The sequence below is a fragment of the Cydia pomonella genome, chromosome 22, assembly GCF_033807575.1.
Source record: "Cydia pomonella isolate Wapato2018A chromosome 22, ilCydPomo1, whole genome shotgun sequence".
NCBI lineage: Eukaryota > Metazoa > Arthropoda > Insecta > Lepidoptera > Tortricidae > Cydia > Cydia pomonella.
In genome coordinates this window covers 12,019,123-12,047,007 of record NC_084724.1, presented here as the reverse complement: position 1 = coordinate 12,047,007, position 27,885 = coordinate 12,019,123, and the positions used below count along the sequence as shown (strand labels likewise).

Below are 27,885 nucleotides of genomic sequence, written 5' to 3'. Positions count from 1 at the left end.
ACATGTCAATCATTGAACAAGACATTAACGCAATGATGTCGCTCTATACCGGTCTGTAGGTAACTTTACTTTACTTTATATACTATATTCATGGCATGTACATACTGCATCTTTATATGCAGAGAAGGTGAGATTGTATAAGGTGAACGATGACAGTCGATTTTACTCATGCTTCAATGCCTGCATTAAATCTTTTCGTGGCAATACAATTTCATATTAAATTAAGATTTATGTTTCAAATGTTGGCTTAATCATTCTTAATATATATGAAAAATTTACTGGATAAAGAAGAATAGATAGGTAATTAAAGCCTGACCAGTAATATATGATCACGCGCCATATTGCGGAATTTCATTGGAACTAAATTTTTCATACTAAACTGAACTGTCAGTCTGTCACACTATACATAAGACACAACAGCGCCCTCTAGACAATGATCATATATTTCTGGTCGGGCTTTATTTTCGGGATCTTCAGGGTCTTAATTGTATTTTAATATTTTATCTACACACATATCATAAACCCTCTATGATGCCTTCAAAATCCGTAAATAATGGCCAACATTACGATAAACTGTTTTTTTATAACAAATTTCTTATCTGTGATGATGTTGTAATCGTTTCATAACTACATCAAACTCGATTTGGTTATGACTTCAAATTTGGAACATCTCTGAAAAAAAAAGCAATTTCATTTGACCTCTATTCTAATATCAGTCGAGATGCCTTTTTGTTCGAAATGAAATGTCAATTGCATACAATTTTGACATATCTCGCATGTTAGTTTGTATCGAATGATACAGAAATAGGTCCCCGACTCTCTGAATTAAAAAAAAAAACTACGAATGCGTGACATGCTTGAGAAAAGTTTTCATTTGCCGCCATTTTACGTACAGTTTATTTTAATTAGTTTTAGGTATAAAATGAATATGTTTTGTTGTTTTTAAAGTAACTATAGCAAAAGTTTCGTGTAAAATGAGCGATAAATATATTTCGGTGACGCCAGCACATATCCACGAGTTCCGCCAAGAGAGCAACGATGCCCTGTAATTTGGGTTAGTGAATATATCATAGAAAGTTTATAATATGTGTGTAGATAAAATAGTGTATGTAACTGAACATAATTAGGCATTAAAACACTCGTGTGATCCTATTAAGAAACTCACTTCGTTCGTTTCTTAAATCCACACTCGTGTATTTTAATGCCTTTTATTACGTAGCAGTCACATAAACTACTATTGAAAACACTTCATATAATTAGGTACTAGTATTGTTATTACAGTAGTAGCAACTTTAAATAATATCCTGGTTCTTAGAAATAAACAAGTGGCCCACAACTCATAACCCATCACATACTAGACAACCGGATCCAGGGGCCCCACAAAAAGCGGTGTTTTACTACGTGGAAACTGTTACACTTATATGAGTGGCGGTTATGGCCATAAAGAAGTAACGCGTAACGCACTTCAAGTACCCTACTTAACAGTTAGTCTAAAGTAGCGCTGCCTGCGACATGTTTACGACTTAAACCAGACTTTGGTTTTTGAAGATGTTTTCTTTCACGGTTTTTTCAACCGACTTTAATAGGAGGTATGTACTAGGTAGGATGAATTTGTCAGTTCGTGCTAAGCTGTATCATTGCGATGTATTCTACTTTTATTTGTTCGGATATCTATCAAGGGAGTTTTGGTTACCATTTAGCGGTAACTAGAAAACTGTTATTTGAAAAGTGTCTAGAATCTCTAACTTTACCGTGTGCACACATTTTTCTCAAAAATATGTCCCGTAGCTCCTTATGTCGGCGAAATAAGAACTATGCAATATTATTCTACCAAATAACTAACGCACTTAATATGTACTCGTTGCACAGTCACGGACTTTAATTGTTCAGCCATTTAGGGTTCACTTTACATTGGAGATGTCATAGCGTTAGTATTGACAGCCAAATTTTAGTTACTTGAACCGTAGATGGGTCAACATTCAAAGTTCCTGGCAGTACGTTCTTCCTTATCGTAAAAAAATGACCCTATCGTATTTTACACCAGAGAGAGTAGGCTCCTTTGCGATGGCAATAACCGGTGTCATGCTCGCCCTATACAGGTCGAAACATAAAGGTAACAGGGTGCGTAGACAAGATGCCAACCATTAACGCTCCGTATAGAACGAAACTCAATTGTCTCTATCGCAATAATATGGAAGAGTGGTAGAGAGAGATAACTACGCCGCGCTACGGAGTGTGAGCGATTGGAATCTTGTCTACGCACCGGATAATAATAGACGGTGGACGTTCGGACTGTTCTAAACGGGGAGCGGCCTAAGAAAGGGACCGAAATAGAACCGCTTCCCGGTTTGACGAACTTGACATTAAGAGTCTGTCTGTCTATCTTTTCAAGTATCCTCGTTAACTCATCATTCAACGTGCCTTTGTTATAATTCGACCCTAAATTTCATAATAAATATGCAACGTTGTCTTTTACTTAGCAAGTCTGAAATGAAACGTTCAATAAGCTTAGTGAATTGTCGCCCTGTTCCCATCGATCTTGTAGGATTTTAGTTAAGCCTCTTGCGGGCTACATGACACGTTTTAAAGCCCAGGGGACGGTTTTTACCACTGGATTTAGGAAAAGGATTTTCGATTCTACGGATAGCGAGCATACTTCTGACGTCAAGCTTTTAAGCCGAAGTGATGTCCTGGTGTCGTATTTGGTGGTGACTTTTACTTACTCTTGGCTTAATGTCATATGGCTCCTAGATGGGGCATAGAGGGCGTCCAGATTCACTTTGAATAAAGCAGTCGACTGATGTGATTGCTGATGACGAGGTGAATTATTATCCCTAATTTTCCTTGTCATAAGAGGATGTAGTCCCGGGAACAGATGGGAATAGGTGCTGCATTTAAATCATTGCCATTTCTCCCCGCCTTATGTATGGTGGCAGTCACGTGGGGCGGAGACTAATGGGAATATATCATTTGAGTAGCAATTAGCACTAAAAAGTTGTACACCTAAAATTGCCAAGCAGGAAAAATGGTCAACTTAATAAAGTAACACTTAAACCTTCAATCAAACTGATGAATTATCATGATGTTTACATATGATCCGACCTTGAGTGATGCCTACTGGTTATCGTGATATTTCCTGTGTCCACTGCAAATATGAAACTGCACAAACTGAATTATCTTAACACTCTGAATAATATATATGTAAACATGGTATTCAATTTAGAAAATTTTGTAACAGAGCCATGAGTGGTGGATTCGGGCATATGATTTTCAAGAGCGAGAGGTTTGAATTGAATGCTATATGCCAATAAGTTAGGGGCAGTATGTATGTGAAATCTCTAACCACTATTAAGGATGTTGCTACTCCTTGTCTATAATGCGGAACATAGCCGTTTTTAAATAACAGTTCCGTCTAGTTTCACTTCAGGGACACTATGTACGAACAACTAAGCAAGCTAGTAAACAATCCTAAGCACTTAGCGTATCCCACTTACAAATGACGACCTCTCACGTAGGCTGAGGGAAACTGTTGTCACAGCATGAATCCATCATGATCATCGTAGGAAGCGAGCAGTTGCTGAGAACCGGTTCCTGCTAACTGACCTAATGGCGTCCCAATTGCTGGCATCCTCGATGTGCATGGGTTCGGTGCTAATGACGGGTCATATATGGATTTAGGTTCTAATTTGTCTTTCCTGTTTTTGATACAAGGAATGGAAGAATATGTCTGTCTGGTAAACAGAGGGAGCTAAAAGCTAGAAAATTGCCTGCTTTCCCGCGTAAAGGCAACTGTTGATAAGATGTCGTCGATCTTGACCCATACACTTTTTTTTTATAGCCTACTATAGTGTCCCGCTGCTGGGCAGATGCCTCCCCTCGTTTTCTCCACTCGACCCTGTCGTACACATACACATACACTATTAACAAAGAGAATTTGAAATAGAGGTAGATTTTTAAAGTAAACTTTGTAAAGGCCAAATGTATGGCGCCATCGCTCTTAAAGATGCCGCTATACCTTTGGCCTATGCCCGGTAAAATGGCGCCACTTTTTGATATTTAACAAATTTAACACATATCAGTAAAAGAACAAGAATCAAAGTCAAATGGCGTTCTAAAAGTTTTAATCATGTGTCGGAAGATGACAGTAAATTTACTGTGGCTACAAAGTTTACTTTGACAATCCACCTCTATTTCAAATTCTCCTTGCTATTAATTATCCTATGTACCCATGGTGCATGGGCAACGAATTTCTTCTAAGAAATTCTTACGGACCTTCTAAGAATGTCATCTAAAATAACCCCGTACATATGATTTTCATATTGAGACTAACGATGTTCCGGAAGCAATTAGTTTAAGCAAGGTATTCGTGTCAATAGAATAATATATTGCTTCAATGACATTGTAAATTTAAAATGCTGTAACTGTTAGAATATCTCAATGTCATACTGTCTTTTTCCATTGAATATTAATGTAGCAGCTAATATTACTCTACTTATACGAACAAACGTTTTCTCAACTGGAAAAACTCCACAAATAGCCTTATTTGAGTAATTGTACCTTTTTGTCAAGAATAGCTCTAAAACCGTTAGCGTCATTACCCTAACAATATGGTCCCTACGAGACAGAGATGGACATAGGAACTCGTTAAAGACGGACGGAGACGCTGTTATGTGGTATGTTTTTGTTCTTTGAGCCGAGGTTCTCAAACAATTTAAAAATAGTGTATTTTGGAAACACTATACTACTCAATTAATGACTAGGCATAAGATCGACTTCTATCGACATGGAATTGATCTTTCAAACGATATTATTCGATCGATCGATCAACGTATTCGTTCATTCGTCGAATTGTTTATTTTTAATCATCCTTATCTGAGATTTTGATATGTCGACATTCCTCTAGATTTATTTCTTAGATTCATAATTATTATATATAATTTGGTGGACAAGTATTATCTTATACTTGTTCGTTAAGGTGGTTAAGCTTTACCAAGGATCAAGCATACACTTTGAGCACCGTGTGTAAAAACTGGTTCACACGGCCGCGTTAATTGCCAAAAACCGACAATGTTTGCCAGTTAGCGTCGTTTGCGTCCAATTCACTTCCTACTAAACGAACACACATTGTCTTCAAACATGCTACCTGATGTGTAAAGCCAAATGTATGTCGGCGGCCGATCGTAAGATCAGGCATATCGTAATGTTCTTGTGTTATGGTGCGGCCAGATGGGCAAATATTGGTGAAGTCTCTTTCATTTTCCTTGGGTAGCGAGAGGCGCCATCAAGAATATTCGCCGAATCCCGATATGTGTGCCTGCACCGTAATGTTTTGACGGCTGTCACATAAAACCAACAGATAGGTAGGATAGGGTCGGTGGTTGCTTCGGATGCCCGAAGGGCAAACTGTCCAGAAAGTACGCGGGGATCTGTCGACTCTGGCGACTCATTAAAATCTGTTTAAGAGAAAGGACGCTTACCACAAGTAATTTCGTACATTTATCCGCCTTTACCTATCTCTATTGCACGCGCATATTTATACTGCTGTCCCGCTCGCACAGTGTCCGCTGACATTATGGACGGGACAGCAATATACGGGCTGCCTCGATTTTGTAGTGCGTCGTGAATGTTTGCAGAAGCTCGCGTGGATGGCTTCCAATCTAAGCCATAATGTGCAAGAGAGTGGCCTCCCTGATGCGCCTTGTTAGGCACAGCCCCAACAACCTTCTGAATACTGTTATTGATAGTTTGGATTGTCCAATAGTCAAAAAGTGGAATGCCATCCACATGGACAATAGAGGTGTTGTTGGGGAAGCAATTTATACTTCTTTAAGTAGTAGTTTTAGTTTCATTTAAGTTATTGTAATAGCTATGGCCTGATGTTCGAAATAAATATATTTATTATAATATAATTACGCGTCTGAGGTAGAGATAGGGCACATGCGGGTCGATGTACGAAATTCCTTATGGTAAGCATCCGTTCTTTAGTTGCCAATTTCGGAACTGCCACACCGAATATCGCATCGCAATTAAACGTAGCATCGTACCGAAATCATAATGCGGTTACATCAAAAGACTTGCCACCCAGGTTGCAAACTGTCATGAGGTCATGAGTGTCGTAATAATTACAGACAATAAGATCGCCTGACCGATGACAAGGAATCGCAGATCGGCTACCGAGAACGATTAACAATGTAACTGTCGTCATTAAATTACGATTACATGTGTAATTATTGCTATTAAGTTATTAAAGCTGTCTTCAATAACGCTAAATGCTTATGGCTTGTCAGCTTATACAAGGTTAATTATTATTTCAACTAAGCCAGCAAAATTGTAAATAACAAGTGTTCATCGAGTTATAAATATATTAGTTGGCTAAATAAGTTTTTATGGAGCGCAGGTTGTTCGAAGCTTGAATTGACGCTATCCCAACTACATGCACCGTTACATCACGGTTCGAGATTTAAACGGCTACTAACCCAATTTTGCTACCCAGTGCTAATCAACAATTGACAGCTTTACCCCAAAAAGGTTGAATCCAAAAGAAATTTATGCGACGAGTTGTTTATACCTAATTTCATTATGTGTCCGTTTTCTTATCTATAATTTAAGGTTATCGCGAGTATCACGACACGACGAGTACCTACGTCGAACGGGTTATCATTAATTTCTGGGTAAAAAAGCGGCCAAGTGCGAGTCGGACTCGCCCATGAAGGGTTCCGTACCATTTCTGACGTATTAAAAAAACTACTTACTAGATCTGGTTCAAACCAATTTTCGTTGGAAGCTTGCATGGTAATGTATATCATATATTTTTTTTAGATTTTTCATTCCGTTATTTTAGAAGTTACAGGAGGGGGGACACTTTTTTTCACTTTGGAAGTGTCTCTCGCGCAAACTATTCAGTTTAGAAAAAAATGATATTAGAAACCTAAATATCATTTTTAAAGACCTATCCATAGATACCCCACACGTATGGGTTTGATGAAAAAAGATTTTTTGAGTTTCAGTTCTAAGTATGGGGAACCCCCAAAATTTATTGTTTTTTTTCTATTTTTGTGTAAACATCCTAATGCGGTTCACAGAATACATCTACTTACCAAGTTTGAACAGTATAGCTCTTATAGTTTCGGAAAAAAGTGGCTGTGACAGAATCGGACAGACAGACGGACATGACGAATCTATAAAGGTTCCGTTTTTTGCCATTTGGCTACGGAACCCTAAAAATCCGTGTGAGGATAAAATCTCGAATCTAATAGCTTATGAAATCATTCGCTAGGGTTTTCCAATTAAATTGCAATTTAAATGCCTTTCTAGAGGCGCTTGTTTGAATAGAATCATACCTTTAAGTACATCAAGATATACGTAGTTTCCTCGTTTAGATTGTGACCTTTGAATTAGTATTCAACTGTTCGTAGCTTTCTAGTTGTTATAATATATTAACCATAATAACCACTTAGGTGCTGCATGCGGCTTTAATGTGAACTTTACGGAAGTTTAACGGCAAATACTGCATTTCCGACGGTGAATGAATCACTGGATTCTATGAGAGTTAAACCTAAAGGTCATGAGCAAAAAATATGCAGATTACGAGAACAAGAAAGGGGTTTATCAATGGTGCTTTTCCGTATTATGTAATACATTCGCTACACATAAGAGCAATGACTTTTATCCTCGGATATGTGTGTAAATCAGTAAGGTTAGGTGGGGTAAGAGAATCATAGTTTATTTTGCTCGGGGCAAGAGATCTGTATTATGAGCAAAGTCTTTCTAATACTTAAGTATTTTTAAGTTCATTTTATTTATGCATTCGTTTTATGCTTAATATTATTATTTAATTTTGTTTTTAATATCTTTAACTATCTCTAAGTGTTTATTTTCCCTACAAATGTTTATCTTGCTTTATAGTTTCTCTCATCCCACCTAACCTTATAGCAAACGCGTTTAAAGGATAGAGGGGATTACCCAATGTAGGATATATCAGGTTATCCAGGGCCAAGAATAACCGTTATATCAGATACGTTCCGTCGCGCTTTGAACATCAAGGAAGTTACTAGAACGACCATTTGGCGGTTCCATCGAGCGTGATCTAAGCTCTATCTGAGTATGGGTAACTGCCGAAGTAATCCAGATTCTACCGCTTAGAATTATCTCGAGGAGCATAGGGCATAATATTAGTTTCAACAGCTTGAAACGATTATGAAAGTGACAATGATGGTCATGGACTATTGCTTTATAAGCTTCCTCCATTTCTCCACTTACTTTACAGCGTCTTAACCACAAGTCTAAAGTATAATTATTACGCACAGTATAGTGATTTAAATACTGACTCTCTAGTAACTATCTAAAGCAGACCAAATACGAGATGTTGTCGTAGCCAATGAGTTGCCTAGATCTTGCATTTGCAATTTGTACTTGTTAAATAAATAAATATTATAGGCCATTACTACACCAATTGACTAATCCCCAAATTAAGCTCAAGAAAGCTTATGTAGCTTTTACATATTAATTATTTTGCTTCTAGATTCGTATAAGTAAGAAATTTTACGGTATAGAGTGGGTACAGTCAGCATCTAGATAGTGACGGCCAAAGTGGCCGAATATTTCTATTTTATGGTAAGTAAGTGTGTTACGATATGTTTTGCCCGTCTATCCATGTATGTGACGCTCCTGACTGTACCAAAGTGGTCCCTCATATCATTTTTATATTCTCTAAAGTCTGGATAAGCGCGGTAGAGTGAACGACATAGAACATGAAAAATTGGCACATAAAAATAACCCATGAAAAGAAGTATCAAGTAGTTAGAAGCCAATTCTATATTAAACTGACGAGTATTTAATGAAAACATCGATTCATTATACTGTTTTAATTTATGTAATGCGACAAAACGTTTCGTTTAGCGTACTTTCACACGGTAACCACTTCGCATTGCAGGTGGAATGCTAATGCAAATGCCATGTAGGTCGCGGTTCAAATTAGCCATGTACGGGACAATAAGAACAATAACTCCTTACTGAGAATATGGTCCATTGCTGTTGCAGCAATTTACAGCGAATTGAAAAGTTCATTCATCCATTGATCGATTCATTAAAGGTTACCTACGTTTACTTGACAAATTATAAGTTTCATGAAATGATGACAGTCATGACAGATAAATCAATAGCGAATAACTGAAATTTCACTAGCAAGTCTTCGAAGTACAATTCAGCGTTGACAGCCCAATATTCCCAATATTAATTACTTTCGTTTCGAGTTGCATAAAACAATTAAAACATAACCTCTCCGATGTCGCCGGAAAGCACGCCGATTTTGATTGTTTTGCTCATCGGTCGTTGACCAAGTCATATGACATACATACCTATGACATAACAACAGCATGCGCGCGCGACGCGTAACTCTCCCCATCTAACGGCATTCCCTAGCAACTCTACGCAGACTCGAGACCGAAACGCACCGATGCGTGGGATGCCAATCGAAGTCATTGTAGTTTATAAAGAGTTTAATAGATGGCGCTGAGAGCAATAAACTTATTTAATATTTGTTATTTTTACAGGTAAGAAATGGGCCCTATGGATCGACGTTTATGGTAAATATATTATGAAAACTTTACCCTGTACACAGTATTGTCATATGGGACCAAATGTTTAATATTGCAATATTTTTGCGAGTTAAAAATATTAACTACATGGATATTTAAAATTTGAAGTCAATTAATCTTATCTTATGATCAATATGAATTAAAATTTGTGTATATCTGGGTAACAATCTAACAATGCACTAAAGACGTCACTTAATCCTCGGTCTCTGAACGGACATAAAACTGTATGTTTTGTTTCTTATCTAATAAAACTGATAATGTATCGGGAAGATTATGTTATGTGTTTAAACGTAGGTTTCTAGAGTAGTATGATGCCGCGTTAAGCGAAAGTGTCACGTAGACACTAACGCCTTAAAATACCGTGCTAATTCTAATCTACAGAATATTAGGGTTTAAAGTTACGTCTTAAATGTAAAATAAAAGAGTTTAGCATTTTTCAATAACTTAGTGTTATTGAAAAATGCTTATGTTACGTTTCTTCACGCGATAAAAGATTCTTACGTATTTTTAAAAAGCCTTTATGTTATAAGGTATGGTTGGTTGAATTATGCAAAATTGAACCCTATCACTTTGAAATAAATTTCAAAATCAGGTGGGAATTAAATTCCCTCTACCTATAAAGGCTTAAATAAATTGTTATGATTCTATTTTTGCCAGTAGAAAAAACATGACATGACATGACGTGCTCGAGGATACAAATAAAATTATATATAAATTATGAATTTGTGATTAAAAGCATAAAAACGTAAGTAAATTGGGTGATTTTACAACGGCCTCAGATAACGACCTTAACGGATGGCATAAAAAAACTCATGAACATAAGTAATAAACTTCAAGTTGGCTACTAAATGAGTGCAAAGATTTATTTGCTACACGTTTAAAAACTCGTACTGGAAAACCGAAGGTGATGAGACGTCCTAAATATTTAGTAAAAAATCTGGTTTGTTTACTATCGAAGAGCCTATTATTAATGATACGTGAAGCTTAACAAATTGTTAAATTTATAATATTTAATGAGGCATGTGCGCATGTGATCAGGGTATCCATACGATGGTAAGTATTTCACTCTAAAATTATTATGGACCGTTTTAATCTTATTGTTATACCATTAAACGAGCAATTCTTGTGTATACATATATAATTTCGGGTATCTCGGAAACAGCTCTAACAATTTCGTTGAAATTTGCTATAATGGCGGTTTTCGGGGGTGAAAAATCGACCTAGGTCTTATCTCTGGCAACGCCCTTTTTTGAGAATGTTTTCCCGGCAAAGCTCGGTTTCCCAGATCTCCAAACTGTAAACAGCTGAGGTAAACATATTTAATACAATCAAGAGGAATGAAAACAGGTCTGTTTCCATGAATATTTCCATGTCGTGGCCCGTTTCGTTTCTCTCGAGTGTAAGTCTCAAAAAGCCCTTGTTTTTGGGCCTACTTACAACTTGTGAGGAAAGGCCAATTCGCGTGTAGTGTCGTGTGTATACCTATGTGGTTTGGTTACATTCCTTAAGTAAGCAATAATTTAAAGGCTTAATCGTTTTATTTTTATTGTCTTTTATTTCTTAACTTCCTTAACCTCTTCTTTATCTTTTCCTATCTCCGCGATGATAGCGTCTATCGCATGTTGATCCAGCATTTTGATTGGTTTATCTCTCTTCAACACGGCCACCTATTAACAATGACTTACTTGAGAAACGTTTCATCCCAAAATACATAATTATCAGAAAGAAATTAATTCTGCATGTTATTATTCCAATCCAAGTTTATAAATCATCACCACGGTACACGAGTCGTGGTTTTCGCTATTACTCGTATTTTCGCTTTAATTTGAAGAGTTTTGTCTTTATCACGAGTCATAAAGCAGCGCGCTTAGCCTACACCTACAAAAACCCTAACTCACTGCTCGAAGAATTGTAATTTCGTAAGTTTCTATTAATGCAACTTACTTCCAATTTCCTCTGATCTCTCCCCTGCACTACCTCCAGCAGCGCTCTGATGGCTAGTTTGATGGTCCCCGCATCCGTGGCAACTCTCTGCGGACTGTAGTTCTTCTCCAGGAATTCCAGAACCGCCCCGTCGCATCTGCCCGCTGAGCAAGCCTGACAAGGTTACGACAGGCCTAAATAAGTAATAGAATTTTACCCCGCCCCAAATGGAATTATCTCACCACGTGAAGGCAGTTTTGACTGAAACTTGACAGAATATAAGCTCTTAAACTGGTGCTCGGATACTCCTGGGCTGGGGATACTTGAGGATCGATCGAATGGCAAACATATCCATACGTATATATACCTGCCACTCGTAATACGTCCCCGAAGGGTTAGTCTGGAACAGATGTGGTGTCCCGTCGCAGTCGAACCCGCCAACGATGCAAGAGATGCCAAAGGGCCGGCGGCCGTTGCCCTGAGTATACTTCTGCTTCAGGCCCGCGATGTAACGCGCAATGTACTCGACGGTCACCATATCTTCTACCATAAGCCGGAAGGATTGGCATTCGATTTGTGCCCTGGGGAAATTCAATATTAGTTAAAGATGAGAAACGCATTCCACATATCACAAATAACATAAAGTTGGCTAGATTTAAATATATCGTAGGGAGTCTGGGGTGCGGACAGCAAGTATAAAAAAATGCAATATTGTAAGACATGGGAAGTCTTGTTTGACCTTATAATGATTCCATTATTAGACAACATGAATTACGAGCGCTCATCGTTAAGGTTTGATTTATTTATATTACAAGAATATGTGCAACATTTTTAATCAAATAAACAGTACGAAAAAAAAATCGTTTACAAAATTCGCAGATTAGTCCGCACGAGGCTAAAGTTCCAAATCATTCATAAAGTTGTATAATTTTAAAAGATAAATATTTCAGAATTAAAATATCTTGTCGGTCCATATTGCCGCCGCTTTAAATCAGATGTTTTATGGTCGTCAAATTTGGCAATTTCTGGCTCGTAAAAATATTTAGTCGAAACCGGAATGACATCAGAAGGCACAGACGGATGCTACTACTGATAAGTGGTAACATTATAAATGTATATTCAAGGGATTAACATTCCTGCTAAACTACGTCGTAAACAGATCGTACAATTTGAATTTTATCTCGTTCAAAGTCGGCGCAGCCTAACGATGGATTACAGAGAACACTTTACAGAAAATCACAACCATAAACACCTATATATAGCCTTGAATGCCCATTTTTAGACATCCGTTGTAAAAGCGTTGTCCCACCTGCGTGTTGGCAATGCAGCATTAAAACATTGCAGTGCAGCGGAAACAAATGATAACATCGAACCTTGAAACCATAACTCTGGCATCAGCGGCCCACCCGGAAAACACCAGCACCAAATGCTCGTCCAGCGGGTATATCTTCTTCTCCATTCTGTCTTCCTGCAGTTTTGCAACTGCTCTTTTCTCCCCGGCCAGTACAACGACGTTCGGCCCTCGAATCCCCACGGCCGCGAACCCCCTCTTTACTGCTTCTTGGGCGTATTGGACTTGGAGCAGTTGACCGTCAGGAGAGAATACTGTCACCGCTCTGTCGTAACGAGACATCGTATTCTTCTTTCACAGGACTTTTTTGATATATCTTTGGTAAACGGTGTAAAACATAAAAATATATATAAAGATAAAAAATAACGCTTCTGTATAAAACCAATGTTATGACATTATTCGTATTGTCAAAATCTGACAATACTAAATCAGCTCCAAACATTGTTTTTGGACTTTAAGGCGATACGCACATTAATCAAAGTATGAATGTCTCTTAAATAGGTTGTACTCATATTAAATAAAGACCACTACAACTTTGTAAATCCAAAAAATATTCTAACATAAATATAAAATTTACCCACATCGGTGGTGGCATACTTAGCGTAGTCGCGCTATATATTTGTAATTTATAACATACATATTTGAAACATTTATCATTTTATGCAATAGTGACTATTCCCCCAGAATGAGGCCACAATGCATCTCTGTACCGATACATCCATCAGTGTAATCTTCTGAGATAAGATTGTCAATGGAGGTATTGTGATTGGAGATGAAGAAATCTTTATTATACGGCTTCTAATGTATGTCACCTGCTTAAAGGGATCATAGTTTGAGTTGTAAATATACTTAATTACCGATTTAAATCCAAGCATGTTCATCATTGTGACATGATTTTTGATTTCAGTAGGTATCAAACAGGGTTAAGGTAGAATATTGTGGGAACGTTTACCCGTCAAACCCAAATGTAAAACTTTGCATAGCAGAGCATTTCATTTTTAACGCGAGTCCCCTGAGTTAGAGGATTGGAACTGTGAAGTTTCTTCTGGCTGTGGTTCTTTTATTATTCCCCCACTCTGGTCTTATTTCAGTCCCCTAGCAGCGTATTTGGATAAGTTGGATGTTAGAACAGACCAGGTCGCTTTTGTAGCAGTCTTTGAACTTAGCATTAATTTAGCAAGCAGCATCTTATTTCCACGTTTTGCAGACTGACCTTTGCACAATTTTGCCTTCGAGAAGGAGGTACGAATAATCCCGCTTTCGCTGCGATCATAGTGATGAATTATTTATTATATCCTCCTTTGAACTATTCATAATAATCGTACGTCTCTGCTAAATTGCTAATAAAATGGTTGCAACACCGCAAGCAAGCATAAAATTAATCGCATGAGGGATAAATGTCAGCATATCATAGCGAAAGATTTAAAATGGATTCTGTTACTTAACTGTTTTATCAACATCTCTCTAAAGTAATATAATAGAATATCTAAGGAAAGTCTACCTCCTAAAGAGACTGATATTTTTAATAAGTAAATCGACTTAAAAGTTGATAGATACAGTGTGCAGGTAGCAAATAGTCATTTAGAACACTAAATTCCGAATTCAAAAAATTTCAACTTTACCAAGCGTTTTTTGTCTGTTCAAATAATAATACATACCGAAATGTTTCACTAAATTACAGTTATTACTTAATTTGTTTTGATTCGCAATCTAGATAGATTTTTTGTCTGTTCCTAATTGAGCATATACCTACATGTTTAAGTTGCCTCCATTCCAACAAAGATTCTATTTAGCGACATGAAAAAAAGACCTTAATCCTGTTTTAATAAAGTTTAAATTTTAATTATATAACGTCAGGTAGAAGAGTGATTGCAGACACTGAATGCCACAGACACGGAATTCGGACAAAGAGTCGTAACGACCAATTTAGCTCAAGTCGAGAGAACGATCGTTATTAATTTATCTTGGTACCGATGTGAGATTTACTTGATGAGGCATTATTTGCTTATCGTAAAATGTAGTGCGTGTGAATATAGTAACGTGTATATGCACGAGATTAAAAAATGTTCCAGTGGCCTAATTACTTATGATTATGGAATAACAGTAAGTTCTATACATTTTTGCAAACATGTAAGAATTTCACAATTTATATTCCAATTAAAACCTTGTAGTTCCTTGTCCCTTCCCAGTAATAGTTTGTTTATTTAGATGTAAAATTATAAACACCCGGCTTTGCAATTTGTCACTGTTGCTATGTGTTCGATGTGAACAGCATAGCATAGTGATATTTTAATGTGATTCAAAATAATTGTTTATATTTCTGGAGGATGTGAAATATTGTGAAATTGCTATCCTTAATATTAGGAACAGATTATTATGTATCGATTAACCTAGAATTTTTTGTGTTATTGGAAACTAAAGAAGAAATAACCCAAGAGACAGTGGATCTATGTGACTCTCATCATATTCTTGCGTACCGTGCGTAGCATTGGTCCGCCTTCATATGTCAAAAATTCAGTCGTAAAAACAAGTTTTCCATAATACCGACTACTATTTTCTTACTTCTTGAATTTGTTGGTCTTAAAAATCAAAACATCATCCAGAGGACTTCGTTAAATCAACCAGCTTTTACGGGGATTTTTTTATCTTTCATATTTTAGTTTTCCATGCCTCAAGTTAAGTTGCCTTTTTGTGATGTCAGGCATGCTAGAATCTCTGACTTTACACATCCTTGATAACCGGTACTGATACTACTGGTTCTTACTTAATGTGTTTGTCGCTAATTCCTGGACGCGCGCCTATATTCGGCCTTGGCTAAAACCGTCCGTCTGCATTCCACCCGTATTGTCCCGTATTGAGATAACCCTTAAGCAAATAAACATGGTTCAAACTGATCTGATTTCAAGTCGGCTTTTGTTCTTCATCAACCTGATGAATTCAGTAAATTATCATACCTATATATAAAAGATCAGATCGCTTCATGATCTGAAGTACCTAAATACTCGGCTTTGGCAAAGTATTGCAATGTGGTCCAGCCCACGTTTAAGTATTTCATGTAAGTAAAGCATATAACACAATCTGCGCTCTGTGCTCTACAACGCTTCTGTTGTATCTACCTGGTTTAGTACTAAACATCGCGATGCCCTGTTACAAGTTCTTCTTCCTCGCGTTGTCCTGGCATTTTTGCCACGGCTCATGGGAGCCTGGGGTCCGCTTGACAACTAATCCCAAGATTTGGCGTAGGCACTAGTTTTTATGAAAGCGATTGCCATCTGACCTGCCAACGCAGAGGGTAAACTAGGCCCTGTTGTGATTAGTCCGGTTTCCTCACGATGTTTTACTTCACCTAAAAGCGACTGGTAAATATCAAATTATATTTCGTACATTAAGTTCTGAAATCCTCATTGGTACGAGCCGGGGTTTGAATTGAACCCGCGACCTCCGGATTGCAAGTCGCACGTTCTTACCGCTAGGCCACCAGCGCTATCTGCCCTGCCCTGTTACAAGTTAGTACCTATTTGGTATTAAGTTTAGAACAGTCCGTATATTTCAAATCTTCATATGATAAACGTACACCTCTTTTAACACCACAAATATTATTAATCTGTTTCTGATTATATACATTGCGCAAGATGTATGGGATGTCGCAATGCGTTTTAATTAAATAGGGTTAAACAAAAGCACATGTTGAATATTGAGATATTCAATTTGATTGCAAAATATTCCACACGTGTCCATGTATGGGCATGTATGGTTTACAGCCCTAGAGTCCCATCAACAAAATGATTCACGCACAGTGGGCCGGATCGCCATGTTTGTCTCAACAAACATTACACAATTATTGACCGCCTTGTGATGTGATTGTACAAATAAGCTTCCACTTAAGTAATAGTATAAAAATAACTGTTAACACAGTCGGCCTGTTGACAATATCACACGTTTGATCTTATTCGTTGCCAGAAGTAGATCCGGTTATTTGTGGTCTTGAGTTCTTGACTGAACTCTATAGTTGAGAAAGCGTCAGCGAAGATCTTCGTTTAAGCTTGGGCAAAAATACTTTCGTATGATTTTTTTTGTTGATTCAGTCGATGTTTTTTTTTTTTATGGCGGAGCCATACATTTATTCAGTTTTAAGCTATGTGAGGTCTACCGCTCACAGAGCCACTAGTATAAATTATTAATGAGACGATTTTTACGACAATCTGGATAATAGGATATATTTTGGGTTTTTATACATAATTGTGAAATTGATTCTTTAGCAGTTAACGTGTCACGTTACAATGGACAGCTCTTACCATAAGTATGTACAGCCAAATTTACTTGAACCGCAAGTTGCTAAAGAATCAATTTCCGCGACCGTACATGGATGTGAAAATAGTTTGGATACAAAGCGTGCTTTCGTTTTTGACAGTATTTTAAGTCAAAACGTTTGCTATGTCCCGGCATGTTTAGCCAGAGATAGTATCAGTCTTGGTTAGATCTTTGAAATCATAGATGTGTGCTTTTTTGCTATTGGGGGTGTTACCATCAACAAATTAGTAAGAGAGATAAGTGATTGTTATTAAGTTATTTGTGTGTCAGAACTGTCTTAACGCAAGAACATCTCTTTTATATGTAAGCACGATTTCTATCAGTCATCGTTACTTTATTCAGGAATATTGATTTTAAATATAGTAGTTTTATACAAACATGATATAATACAGCTTGATTATATGACTATTGTATACAATACTTTTTTCTATGAGTCAACTAAAATAATACTTTTTCTACTATACCTATAAACAAAATTCAGTGTATACTGAAAACGACTTCATATTTACTGGCGGCGATAATCGCTTTCCATCAGCCGATCGCTCTGCTCGTTTGATGATATCATAAAAAAACCGGCCAAGAGCATGTCGGGCCACGCTCAGTGTAGGGTTCCGTAGTTACTCTTCCGTCACAATAAGCTAAACTCGAGCTTAAAGTATAGTAAATTGTTAACCAAGGGATGAAACGGTACCTTTCACCTGAGTTAAACAAATAGGCAAATTTGCATAATCAGTACCTAATTAAAATAAGTCTTTTTACTATGAAGGGAAAACTTTTTGCGATAACTCAAAACAGCTAAACTGATCATGTCCGCTATAGTTTTCATTTAATGTCTTTCTTAAGCTCTACTTCCACGATTTTTTTCATATTTTTTGGACCTATGGTTCAAAAGTTAGAGGGGGGGGGGACACATTTTTTTTTTCTTTCGGAGCGATTATCTCCGAATATATTCACTTTATCACAAAATGTTTCTTGAAACCCCCTATTAGTTTTGAAAGACCTTTCCAACGATACCCCACACTCTAGGGTTGAAGCGAAAAAAAAAATTCACCTTCACTTTACGTGTAGGGGAGGTACCCTAAAAAAAATTAAATTTTTAGATTTTATTGTACGACTTTCTCGGCTTTATTGATTTATATATCCATGCCAAATTTCAGCTTTCTAGCACTAACGACCACGGAGCAAAGCCTCGGACAGACAGACAGACAGACAGACAGACAGACAGACAGACAGACAGACAGACAGACAGACAGACGGACATGGCGAAACTATAAGGGTTCCGTTTTATGCCATTTGGCTACGGAACCCTAAAAAGAAAAAGAGGCTCGTTGATGTCTTTTCTTCTATCCTTTGGTTTTGTCCTATTGACCGCAGCGAGACGCGATTTGTCGAAATGATTATAGTTCACTAAATTGTTTCGTAATGAAACAATTATAGTTGAGTCCATACTGAAAAGTATGCTATTACAGTTTAGTTACGAAGTTAATTGAACTATTCAAAGAGACTAATAGAACAAATACTTTTCTTCGTTTTATTGGTCAAAGAAACACCACGCAGCGACTACGCATCCACTATGAATTGCATCTAGTATTTGTTTCCCATGGCCGTTGTCTCGCGACTTTCGCCCGGTTTCCCTGCGGTGGGAATATTATAATAAGTAAGCGCGAAATTAAGCAACGCTTCGCAGGAAATTGCATGTTATCCCCTTGTCTAGGACAAGTTGGAGTCGCACGGCTAATATCTATACATTAACGCTTGCTAAAGTGCTGTAAACTAAACTTTAGATAAATTATTTGGTCTAATTTAACTTGCTGATATTATTGACTCGATAGAATTGAAAACTTACCTTAATGTTTCGCTCGCGTGTAGTCAATAGTAATTTAGATAGTTATTGAACTTTTAAATAAAAGGTTTCTTTCAAAAATCTTATAATCCAGAAAATTTAAGCGACAAGGTATAAGTGTACCTAATCAATTATTTCTCACATTCATAACGTATTTCCCGTAGCCTTTTACAGAACATAGTTAAAGAAGTAGTTTCAGAAATATGCAAATGCCTCAGGTTAGTGACCCACACCGACAAAAACGGCCCGTGAACACGATTTTGGGCTGAACAGATAGAACTAGTTATACTGTTTTATGCCTTTTTAACATGCAAAGGAGATTGCTAAAGGCAATTCTATTTGTAGCTGGTTAATACACGTATTTTTTTAACAAAATAATCAAAATATTATATCGAGAGAAATAGTAAATTGCATCTAAAAGTCATTACTTTACTTACACTATTATGAGGGAGTTGGCAGAGCGCCTCGACTCTCCTCTCACTCGCTACTGGGTGGAAGTGGCGATTGGCAGGGCCAAGTAGAGCAGGTTCTCTGCCCTGCTTGTCCCTGGCAATACTTGTACCATTTATACGAGTATCTTTTTTATTTTATTTTTTGCTTTTGTTTTTGTACTGTGCCACTAACATAGTTATTAAGATACTCTGTAACTAACCCTATATGGATCAACCTGGTCTGAAATAAATGTTTTTTATTTATTTATTATGCATGAGTACCACAAAACAACCAAAACAGCTATTGGAAAACTCAATCACAGAAAACAAATTCAAATGCAAACTCAACTCAACTGGCCATTTATATATTATTACGTACATCAGAAACAACAATAAAATGTATAATTCTCAGTGTTCGGATCCGATTGGATCCCCATACAACCGAGGTAAAAGCTAAAATAGTGCTGGCTCCTCATATTCCTCGTAAATTTCTTATTGAAAAGTAACATTTGATAGAAATCAGCAAGTTCAAGTTCGCCAGTTCAAGGCGCCTGGCGCCACGAGCGGCATACGAATAGGCTTCGATTAGGCAGCACCGGCGTGACGTGCGCGGCTGCGCGTGCGTCTGTCGTTGGATCGTTAGGTTACATTGAAGACAATTCAAGGGCCAAGTTTGTGCGATGATAAAGACTTTCCATGTCCAAAACGAATATGAAAGAACTGTCAATATAAGTTTTACATACTCTATTCCCCGATTTGAGCAATGAAATGGGTGTTAATGTTGTTTGAGCTTTCACACATTTTCGGACGTAGGATTGTAAATTGTCTAAATTACGAACATGATTATTTTCACCACAACGAATTGATTACAACGCTAAATAAGACACTGTAATAACTTAAATTTAACGCAACCAAATACTTAGCTTTCTTAAAAGCCTAGTGTATTAAGTTTCATGCTTGTTTAATTTTCTGGATAAACCAAGATAACTTTGTCTTATATGGAACAGTGCTATAATTGTCATTGGGCGAGTTGGCAGCCTCCTAAATCACGCTGTTAAATATCGTGTATTGTCTCCCTTATGTCGCAATGCATACATTTTTAACAGTACGGCATTTATACATTACATTACCTACATACATTTTTAACAGTACAGGATTTATATGGATCTCTTCACTAAAACAGCAAAACATCGACAGCTTTCAGTTCGTATAGTACCGTATTTCCAAGTTGACCTTTCTTCAATTTACTGGTCTGTCTAGCATTTGTTCTGCCCCGTAGGTGGTCTGAGTGTTCAGTCAACCACACTCGTTCTGCGCACGAGTGCGATCTGTCGTGTTAACCGCAGCGCAGTATCAACTTTAGTAAAATATGTCAAGATTTTTATTAGTTTGTTGCAGGGTGCACGACACCATTTTGTAAAAGAGTAATAATTGTACAGTGAATGTCAACGATTATATGAACACTTTTTGAGGATAGCATATTCTTAATGACCCTATCAAGTTAATATAAGTGCACTCGAAAGTTGTGGTTTATTCACCAAATAAGACGTCGTCAAACTGCCGACCGTATGTCGACTGTGCCCGCATATCACGTAGGCGCAGTGGAGGCGGCTGTTACCAAATCGGCGCCGGTTCGATCCCGCTGATCTCATCGGCTCCACAAACAACATTATGCTTATTAACGAATAATGCTGTCACAAGCACATGCTGTCGATGAAACGGTGGACCGATATGGACATTTATGCTTGGCTTTTAAAATGTGATATTATGTTTGGTTTATAAGGTCTTGGTATGATTCAATTTAAGAATCTCCTGAATCAATACAACCACATGTGGGTGAGACTTTTTGATGTTTATAATATAATCTTCAGTTTGCCACTTTATGTGTAGCTTGGTGATATCTATATGAGGGAACCAAACAATTTCCGGTAATTCATTCAATCTACCTGATATACTGTAATCCCAAAATGCCCAAAGCTTCTGACGATTGTCGACATAATTAACTTACCATTTAAAAAAATTACTGCTAGTTCATAAGTGTATTGCTGTTACTACATATAGAATACATTACATAGTTACATTGCATCCTATGCAGTTAAATTTAAAACTGGGAGGTGTATTTTCCTTTAAAGAAAGTGAGAAATTTTTTTCGATATCGGTCAAAGGTCTCAAATCTGGGAAATAGGTTTTATGAACTCCTCATCACCGCTCACAATCATATTTGCCGGTGGCTAATCGTGGAACTAAATCGGGAACAATATTTACCGGTTTCAGTTCGGTATGCTTTCAATTTAAGAACTGTCAATACTAACCCACAGGCGGACACTCGGACAGTCACCGTTAACTTTTTTGTACAATTCTCCCGCGCCTTATACGGACAGCTACTTGACTACTAGTGCGTGCCTCGCCTCCGCTTGCTGCGTCACATTGAGGTTTGGTAGCTGTTGTAATAGCTCTATAGCCACATATGTAGCGGAGCTGATTTTGAATGTCGAAAAGGGTCGGATTGGGTTAGCTAAAGCGCGAACACTTTCGGTCGAAACAAAATGCGTGCGTTCCTTGTATTTCAATTCAAGCTATAGAACGCTAGTCATCATTGGTTAATACAGTTCGTTTATATACTGCTTATGGGCGATTCCACGGTGCAACAATTCGATAGTGTTTCCACGGTGTAAACTATATTGCTATATAACACAGTGACTTTACGTGATACTTACAAAATGATGTCGCAACCACAAGCTTATAAAAGTATCCACCACTTCATTGTAAAACAAATGAACGCCGTATAAGTGCATTCAATTTATCGTTAATCGTACCAGCCTCAATAACGTAACGGATCGTTTCATCCCACACCATTCCAGGAGTCTTATTCATGGCTGGCCGAGTATTCGCCTCAGTAAAACCATTATTTCCAATAACACAAAAGTTACTAAGGATCGCAAGTTCACTCTTATATTGGTTTCTTCAATACGACGAGTAAATAGGAATGTCATTTTAGTTTTTGCTCGCAACAATGGAATTACATAATGTTGGAGTTCACCGTGAACAGCTGATTCATTCAGCCTAGACCTCGTTCGATACTAACTAGAATTCATTGCAAATTGAAACGTCTTCGGAATAAACCTACTAATACCTACAATAATAGCGCTGGTGGCCTAGCGGTAAGAGCGTGCGACTTGCAATCCGGAGGTCGCGGGTTCAAACCCTGGCTCGTACCAATGAGTTTTTCGGAACTTACGTACGAAATATCATTTGATATTTACCAGTCGCTTTTCGGTGAAGGAAAACATCGTGAGGAAACCGGACTTATCCCAACAAGGCCTAGTTTACCCCTCTAGGTTGGAAGGTCAGATGGCAGTCGCTTTCGTAAAAACTAGTGTCTACGCCAAATCTTGGGATTAGTTGTCAAGCGGACCCCAGGCTCCCATGAGCCGTGGCATAATGCCGGGACAACGCGAGGAAGAAGAAGACCTACACTAGCTTATAATACCTATGCGAGTGTTTCGTGATGACATGACACGTGTTGCATAGGGAATCTAAGTTTGCATAAAGCGGAAGTGTAATAGTAGTAGTAGTGAAACACCATCATTTGTACAAAGGCGAACTTAGCTCTTTCAGAGAGTGATCCAGAGAAGTAATAACCTTCGCTTTTAAATTTTCCTTAGAACTGTAAATATCCTCTTCTTTCATTATCTCAAATCGACGGGTTGCAATTTGCTACCAGGGTAACCAACAGCATGACACTTTAGTCAATATAGATTCTATAAATACTAGATTAACCTGTCATATTAAACAAAGTCAAATCCAGACATTAGCATATTTCGGCAAGATTTATTCACCTGGTTTCGGTAAGGCGAGCCAGTCGGGTGACTGGTGAGTAACGAGGATTGCAGTAACGCCCGGTAGTGGCGAAACTGGCGAAAGTACCCAAGTCTGATCCCGCCTTGATACCGTTTAAAGATCATATTAATATTAGACTAGGCTCGACGACTTGATCGCGTTTGTGTGATTTGTCTTTAGAGATTAAACTTCCATGACTCCATGACTCGGCTGATAACCAACAGATACAATAGTCTTATCTACTTACCTAATGTGTTTTTCATGTCGACTGGTATTTCGGGGATAAAGAAATTAGTAGTTTTTTAGGATGACAGATGTCAGGGCAATTTATAAAATTAAAATATCGATATTGGTTGGTAAATTCGCATCAGATGCAGTCATTTACTGTGGCGCATGCTAATTAAATACGCGTTGTCCGTGCGAACATTGCAATGGGACCCACAAATATTGTTCTAACATGCACCATATCGTGAAGCACTGAAAAAAGGTTCACATAATATTAATATTAATTAACTAATATTAATTTTTATTTCTGGTACTCACTGCTGTTGGAGGTGTCGAGTCTACAACACGTCTTGCATCTACAGTATCTAGTATGCAAATTTTAGCGATTTATAGCTACCTCAGTGATTTGTTAGTCCTTGACAACCGTGGGCGAAATTATTCCGTTACAATTAACTTTCCTTTCTGTAGGTTATCCTTATGATTTACTTTACTGCAACCACTTAATGTAACTGATATTTTATAATATATCATCTCTAATCAACCCTGTCTGCGAAGGATAATGTTGATGAGTGTTTTAGTAACTTCACACAACATTAACTTACCACTTTCCAAGCTAAATTGAAAAGTTCCATTTCACTATTTACAGGTACAGTCAGCATCAATAGTAGCGGATGAAACAACCCGCCAAAAGTATCTGACATCCCAGATAACTTTTCCAAATACATATACATTTCTAAAATTCACGTTCAAAAGCATATCTTTTACAGTCTTAGTTGTTCTATATTAAATACATCACTTTTTGTTAAACTGTTACAGAAAGGTAGATATTTATGAAACGTTATTTGGTCCGCTACTTTTGATACTGACTGTACCCACCTTTTTAAGTTTCCGTTTTGGTTAAAAAAGTTGGGAGGAGGAGGTTAAGGGTCAGTTTGATCTTTGAAGCTTGTCATATTCCTATTAATATAATAGTTGCGTATACTGTTCAAACTTTAGCAAAAACTGGTAGCAAGATAAATTACCTACTGATAGTTACTAGACTATCCTAGGACTATACTAATCAGCGAAAGCTGGCGTGAATTCGCTCAGCATCGAGCAAAATGGCGGACTGATGTGCTGAAAGTCAAGACTCATTTTGGGTCATCGCGCCCGCCAAGTAAGTTAATAGACTAAAAAAAAATTCAGTGGTTCCAGGAACCATTCTCAAAAGCTCTATCTATTAAGCTTATAAGACAGCTTGAATTAGTTCTGAGCTTTCAATTGACTATTTCTTAGAACCCAACACAAGTTAGTAGTCCATTACAGCGGCAAGTAGGTGGCCCAGTTAACCCACCAAAGATCTATTATCTTATCAAAGAGATTTCTAATCAACTATCAACACAAAAGGTGAATGGACGCGGTATTACAAGGCTGTTTAGTGACGGTTCGTTTAAATGGGTATTCATTCGGTGTTTTGTTTTAAGATAACGTTCGCAAAAGGCATATTTTAACGAAACTTTAGAAAGGAAATAGAAAGTACTCGAACATTAATTGTATACTAGCTTAATTTATTAAGCTTAAATGTTTTAACGTAAAAGCCTAGTTCATTAAATAACTCGAAGTATGGCGTTGCTATTATAAGAACGTAGATTACATAGTCTCTACGCTAAGTTTGCGGTTTGCACCGATTTTGCATGCAGTAACAATGGGAGCGGCCATACTTGATACTTGACTTGGCGTGCGAACTTAGCTCAAACGGAATCTAAAGAATATCTTTCAGCACCTTTTACAGCGAGCTGCAAATTCCAATCATAAAATGGGTATGGACTTTTGCGGCTGTGTGTAAAGTCAGCAAAGTTATTAGCTCAGCATGACATTTACAAATATATATGAAGGTGTGTGGCTAATAGTTTCGCTGACTGTACATACAATATATACATTTTTGATGGCAACTGTACCATGGGCCTGTGTTGGTAGGTAAAGGCTTGTTTACGCCGCCGACCCATTCGCTAATGCACGGGCAGGTTCAGCAATCTATCAACATTAGGGTTCGTACACCCTGCTATTTGTGGACGCACCCAACTTATAGGTAAATTATGCTAGGGTTGCCTGATTTTGGCAAACACATTTGATAATAGGAACCATGGGCTTATTTCAGTTATTTTGACCACCATGAAAAAGTGAAAATAAATTTCTCGATGACCTTTGACCTTACATGTACAGTCAGCATCAAAAGTAGCGGATGAAACAACGCGCCAAAAGTATCTGATATTCCGTATAACTTTTCCAAATGTAGATAATTTTCTAAAATTCGCGTTCAAAAATATATCTTTTACAGTTTTAGTTGTTCTATATTAAAGACATCACTTTTTGTTAAGCTGTTACAGAATGGTAGATACTTATGAAGCGTTATTTGATCCGCTACTTTTGATGCTGACTGTACTACTAGCTGTAAGGCCGGCGCCCCACTGCTGCGCACGCTACATCCACGGCCCACGTTTTAATACAAACCGTGGGCAAGCCCACGAAATTTTGTATAGGAACGTGGGTCGTGTACATAGCGTGCGCTGCAGTGGGGCGCCGGCCTAAACCTGAACTATATAGCTGCAAATCGTCAACCTGACCTAACTATATCTATGACTAACTATATCTGAAGTTCACTTATTAGGCACCAGAGTCAAACCTGGCTGGCTCAGACTCATAAATCAAAGTTTGACATAACCCTTGGACGAAGGCAACTAATTCCGCTCGCCTTCCAACTTTAACATTTTACGACTACTCTGAGCTATAACTACATGCGTTTGCAATAAAACCTAACTAACATGGCAAGTTAGCTCGTATTTCAAGTGCCATAAGGTCCTGGTGCAAAGTTAGCTACATTGTTCTGTAGACGGTTAAGGATATACTCGGAACTGTTAGAATGTGAATTACAATCCACTAAAATATTTGTAAGCCGTTCAGTTGCCATCAGATATATACCGGAGTAGTCAAATCTTGCAAAAAGCTTCATTGTAAAGCTGTATTTTTGTTAAGTTATTTGGACTCGTTGGTGGAGTGTAACACTGTTTTGCAAGCAAAATAAGTTTTTTGTCAATTAAATCATTTTTGATACAGACTTCATCGCTGACTGTACTTTTCTTTTAACAGTAAACTCATACTCATCGTGTGAATTCTAACAAACCCAAACGTATTTATATTGCGTTGTTTTATCACACATGTTCACCTCCTGTCTCCAATATCAGATCAGCTCAGGTACCACAACATAATATTGCACTGTCACCCAACTTACACATTTATGTGAAATTTCAGCTCAATCCAGTAATGTAGGTCTAATTTAGCTTGCAAGATTTGCCCCGAAATATATTACAAATAACAAACAAACATTGCGTAGTTTGTGAGAAAGTGCAAAAATTCGGATTTTAGGCTAGACTTCAGATTGTTTGACATCCAACCCAATCCACATCTAATTTAGACATTTGCCGAAATTACCATATTCTCTGCCCGCGACCGATCAGCGTAAGAATGTTGACAGATACTCGCCGCTAGAGAGCGTAGGTGACGCGTAGGAGGCATGGTGATCTAATGGCGATTTGGGGCATATTTCCACTTTGGCCTTTAAAAACTGGTGACAGCCAATTTTGTATAAATGTCCAATTTCCCATTTATTTATTTATTTATTTATTTATTATTATTTATAACAATTCGCCTTTTACATCGACACTTATTTACATATCACTAAAGTGGTCATATGGTGCAATATTAATAAGTGTCATTGAGAAGGGTCGAATTGGCCTTCTGTTCCTTACAACCTTTTAAGACATGGTGGATAAATTCGGAACTAGCCTTTCTATAAACATATTAATAGTAGGTATTTTGAGCGATGACAGCGCCATTTTTCACTCGAAGTAAGTTGGTGATGATCTAATTGTGGTCTCCAAACGGCAATATTCCAAAAATAAGTAACTTATTAGAAATAGACCGTTTAGGATTTTATAAGATTCTGATATGGTGTTGTTGATTTATATGGAACAGATTTATGACTTTATTTTTAAGTGCCATGGCACGGCGTACATGTGTCAATTAATCGTACTATATCAATTAAGTAAAACGCTCTCATAATATGGTTAGGTATATCTGCCGGCCTATGATGGTTTTGTCATTAATCATTTAATGCTTGGATTGGCGATTATCTGATAAGTGACTTAATTCGGTATAAAGTCGCGAGGGTAACCTATAATTGACTAATGATAGCGCGACATATTTTGAGGTTTTGAAAAATGAATTTTAAACTCTATGCCTTAAGGCGTATTTTAAAGAATAGATGATTAAATCACATTCTACCACTTATCTTCATATGACATTAACAGTTAAAAATTATCCATGGTT

General features: G+C 37.5%; 1 protein-coding gene across 1 annotated transcript; it reads right to left on the bottom strand.

Annotated features, from left to right (window-relative positions):
- Window positions 1–11,128: 11,128 nt before the first annotated feature.
- On the bottom strand, window positions 11,129–13,335 carry LOC133530341 (proteasome subunit alpha type-7-like). The gene is made up of 4 exons (XM_061868250.1): window positions 12,893–13,335; window positions 11,887–12,100; window positions 11,541–11,693; window positions 11,129–11,263 (listed from the first exon to the last, which is right to left on the bottom strand). Exons 1-4 carry the CDS (start codon window positions 13,150–13,152, stop codon window positions 11,150–11,152), a joined length of 741 nt encoding a protein of 246 aa, XP_061724234.1. The 5' UTR covers window positions 13,153–13,335; the 3' UTR covers window positions 11,129–11,149.
- Window positions 13,336–27,885: the final 14,550 nt, after the last annotated feature.

Bases quoted from the DNA above. Each gene is read 5' to 3' on its own strand.
- LOC133530341 (XM_061868250.1), bottom strand. From the start codon at position 13,152: ATGTCTCGTTACGACAGAGCGGTGACAGTATTCTCTCCTGACGGTCAA. The intron at 12,101-12,892 runs GTTCGATGTTAT...GAATTTCCCCAG, and splicing joins GCCAGAGTTATGGTTTCAAG to GGCACAAATCGAATGCCAAT. The intron at 11,264-11,540 runs GTAAGTTGCATT...CATTGTTAATAG, and splicing joins GAGATCAGAGGAAATTGGAA to GTGGCCGTGTTGAAGAGAGA.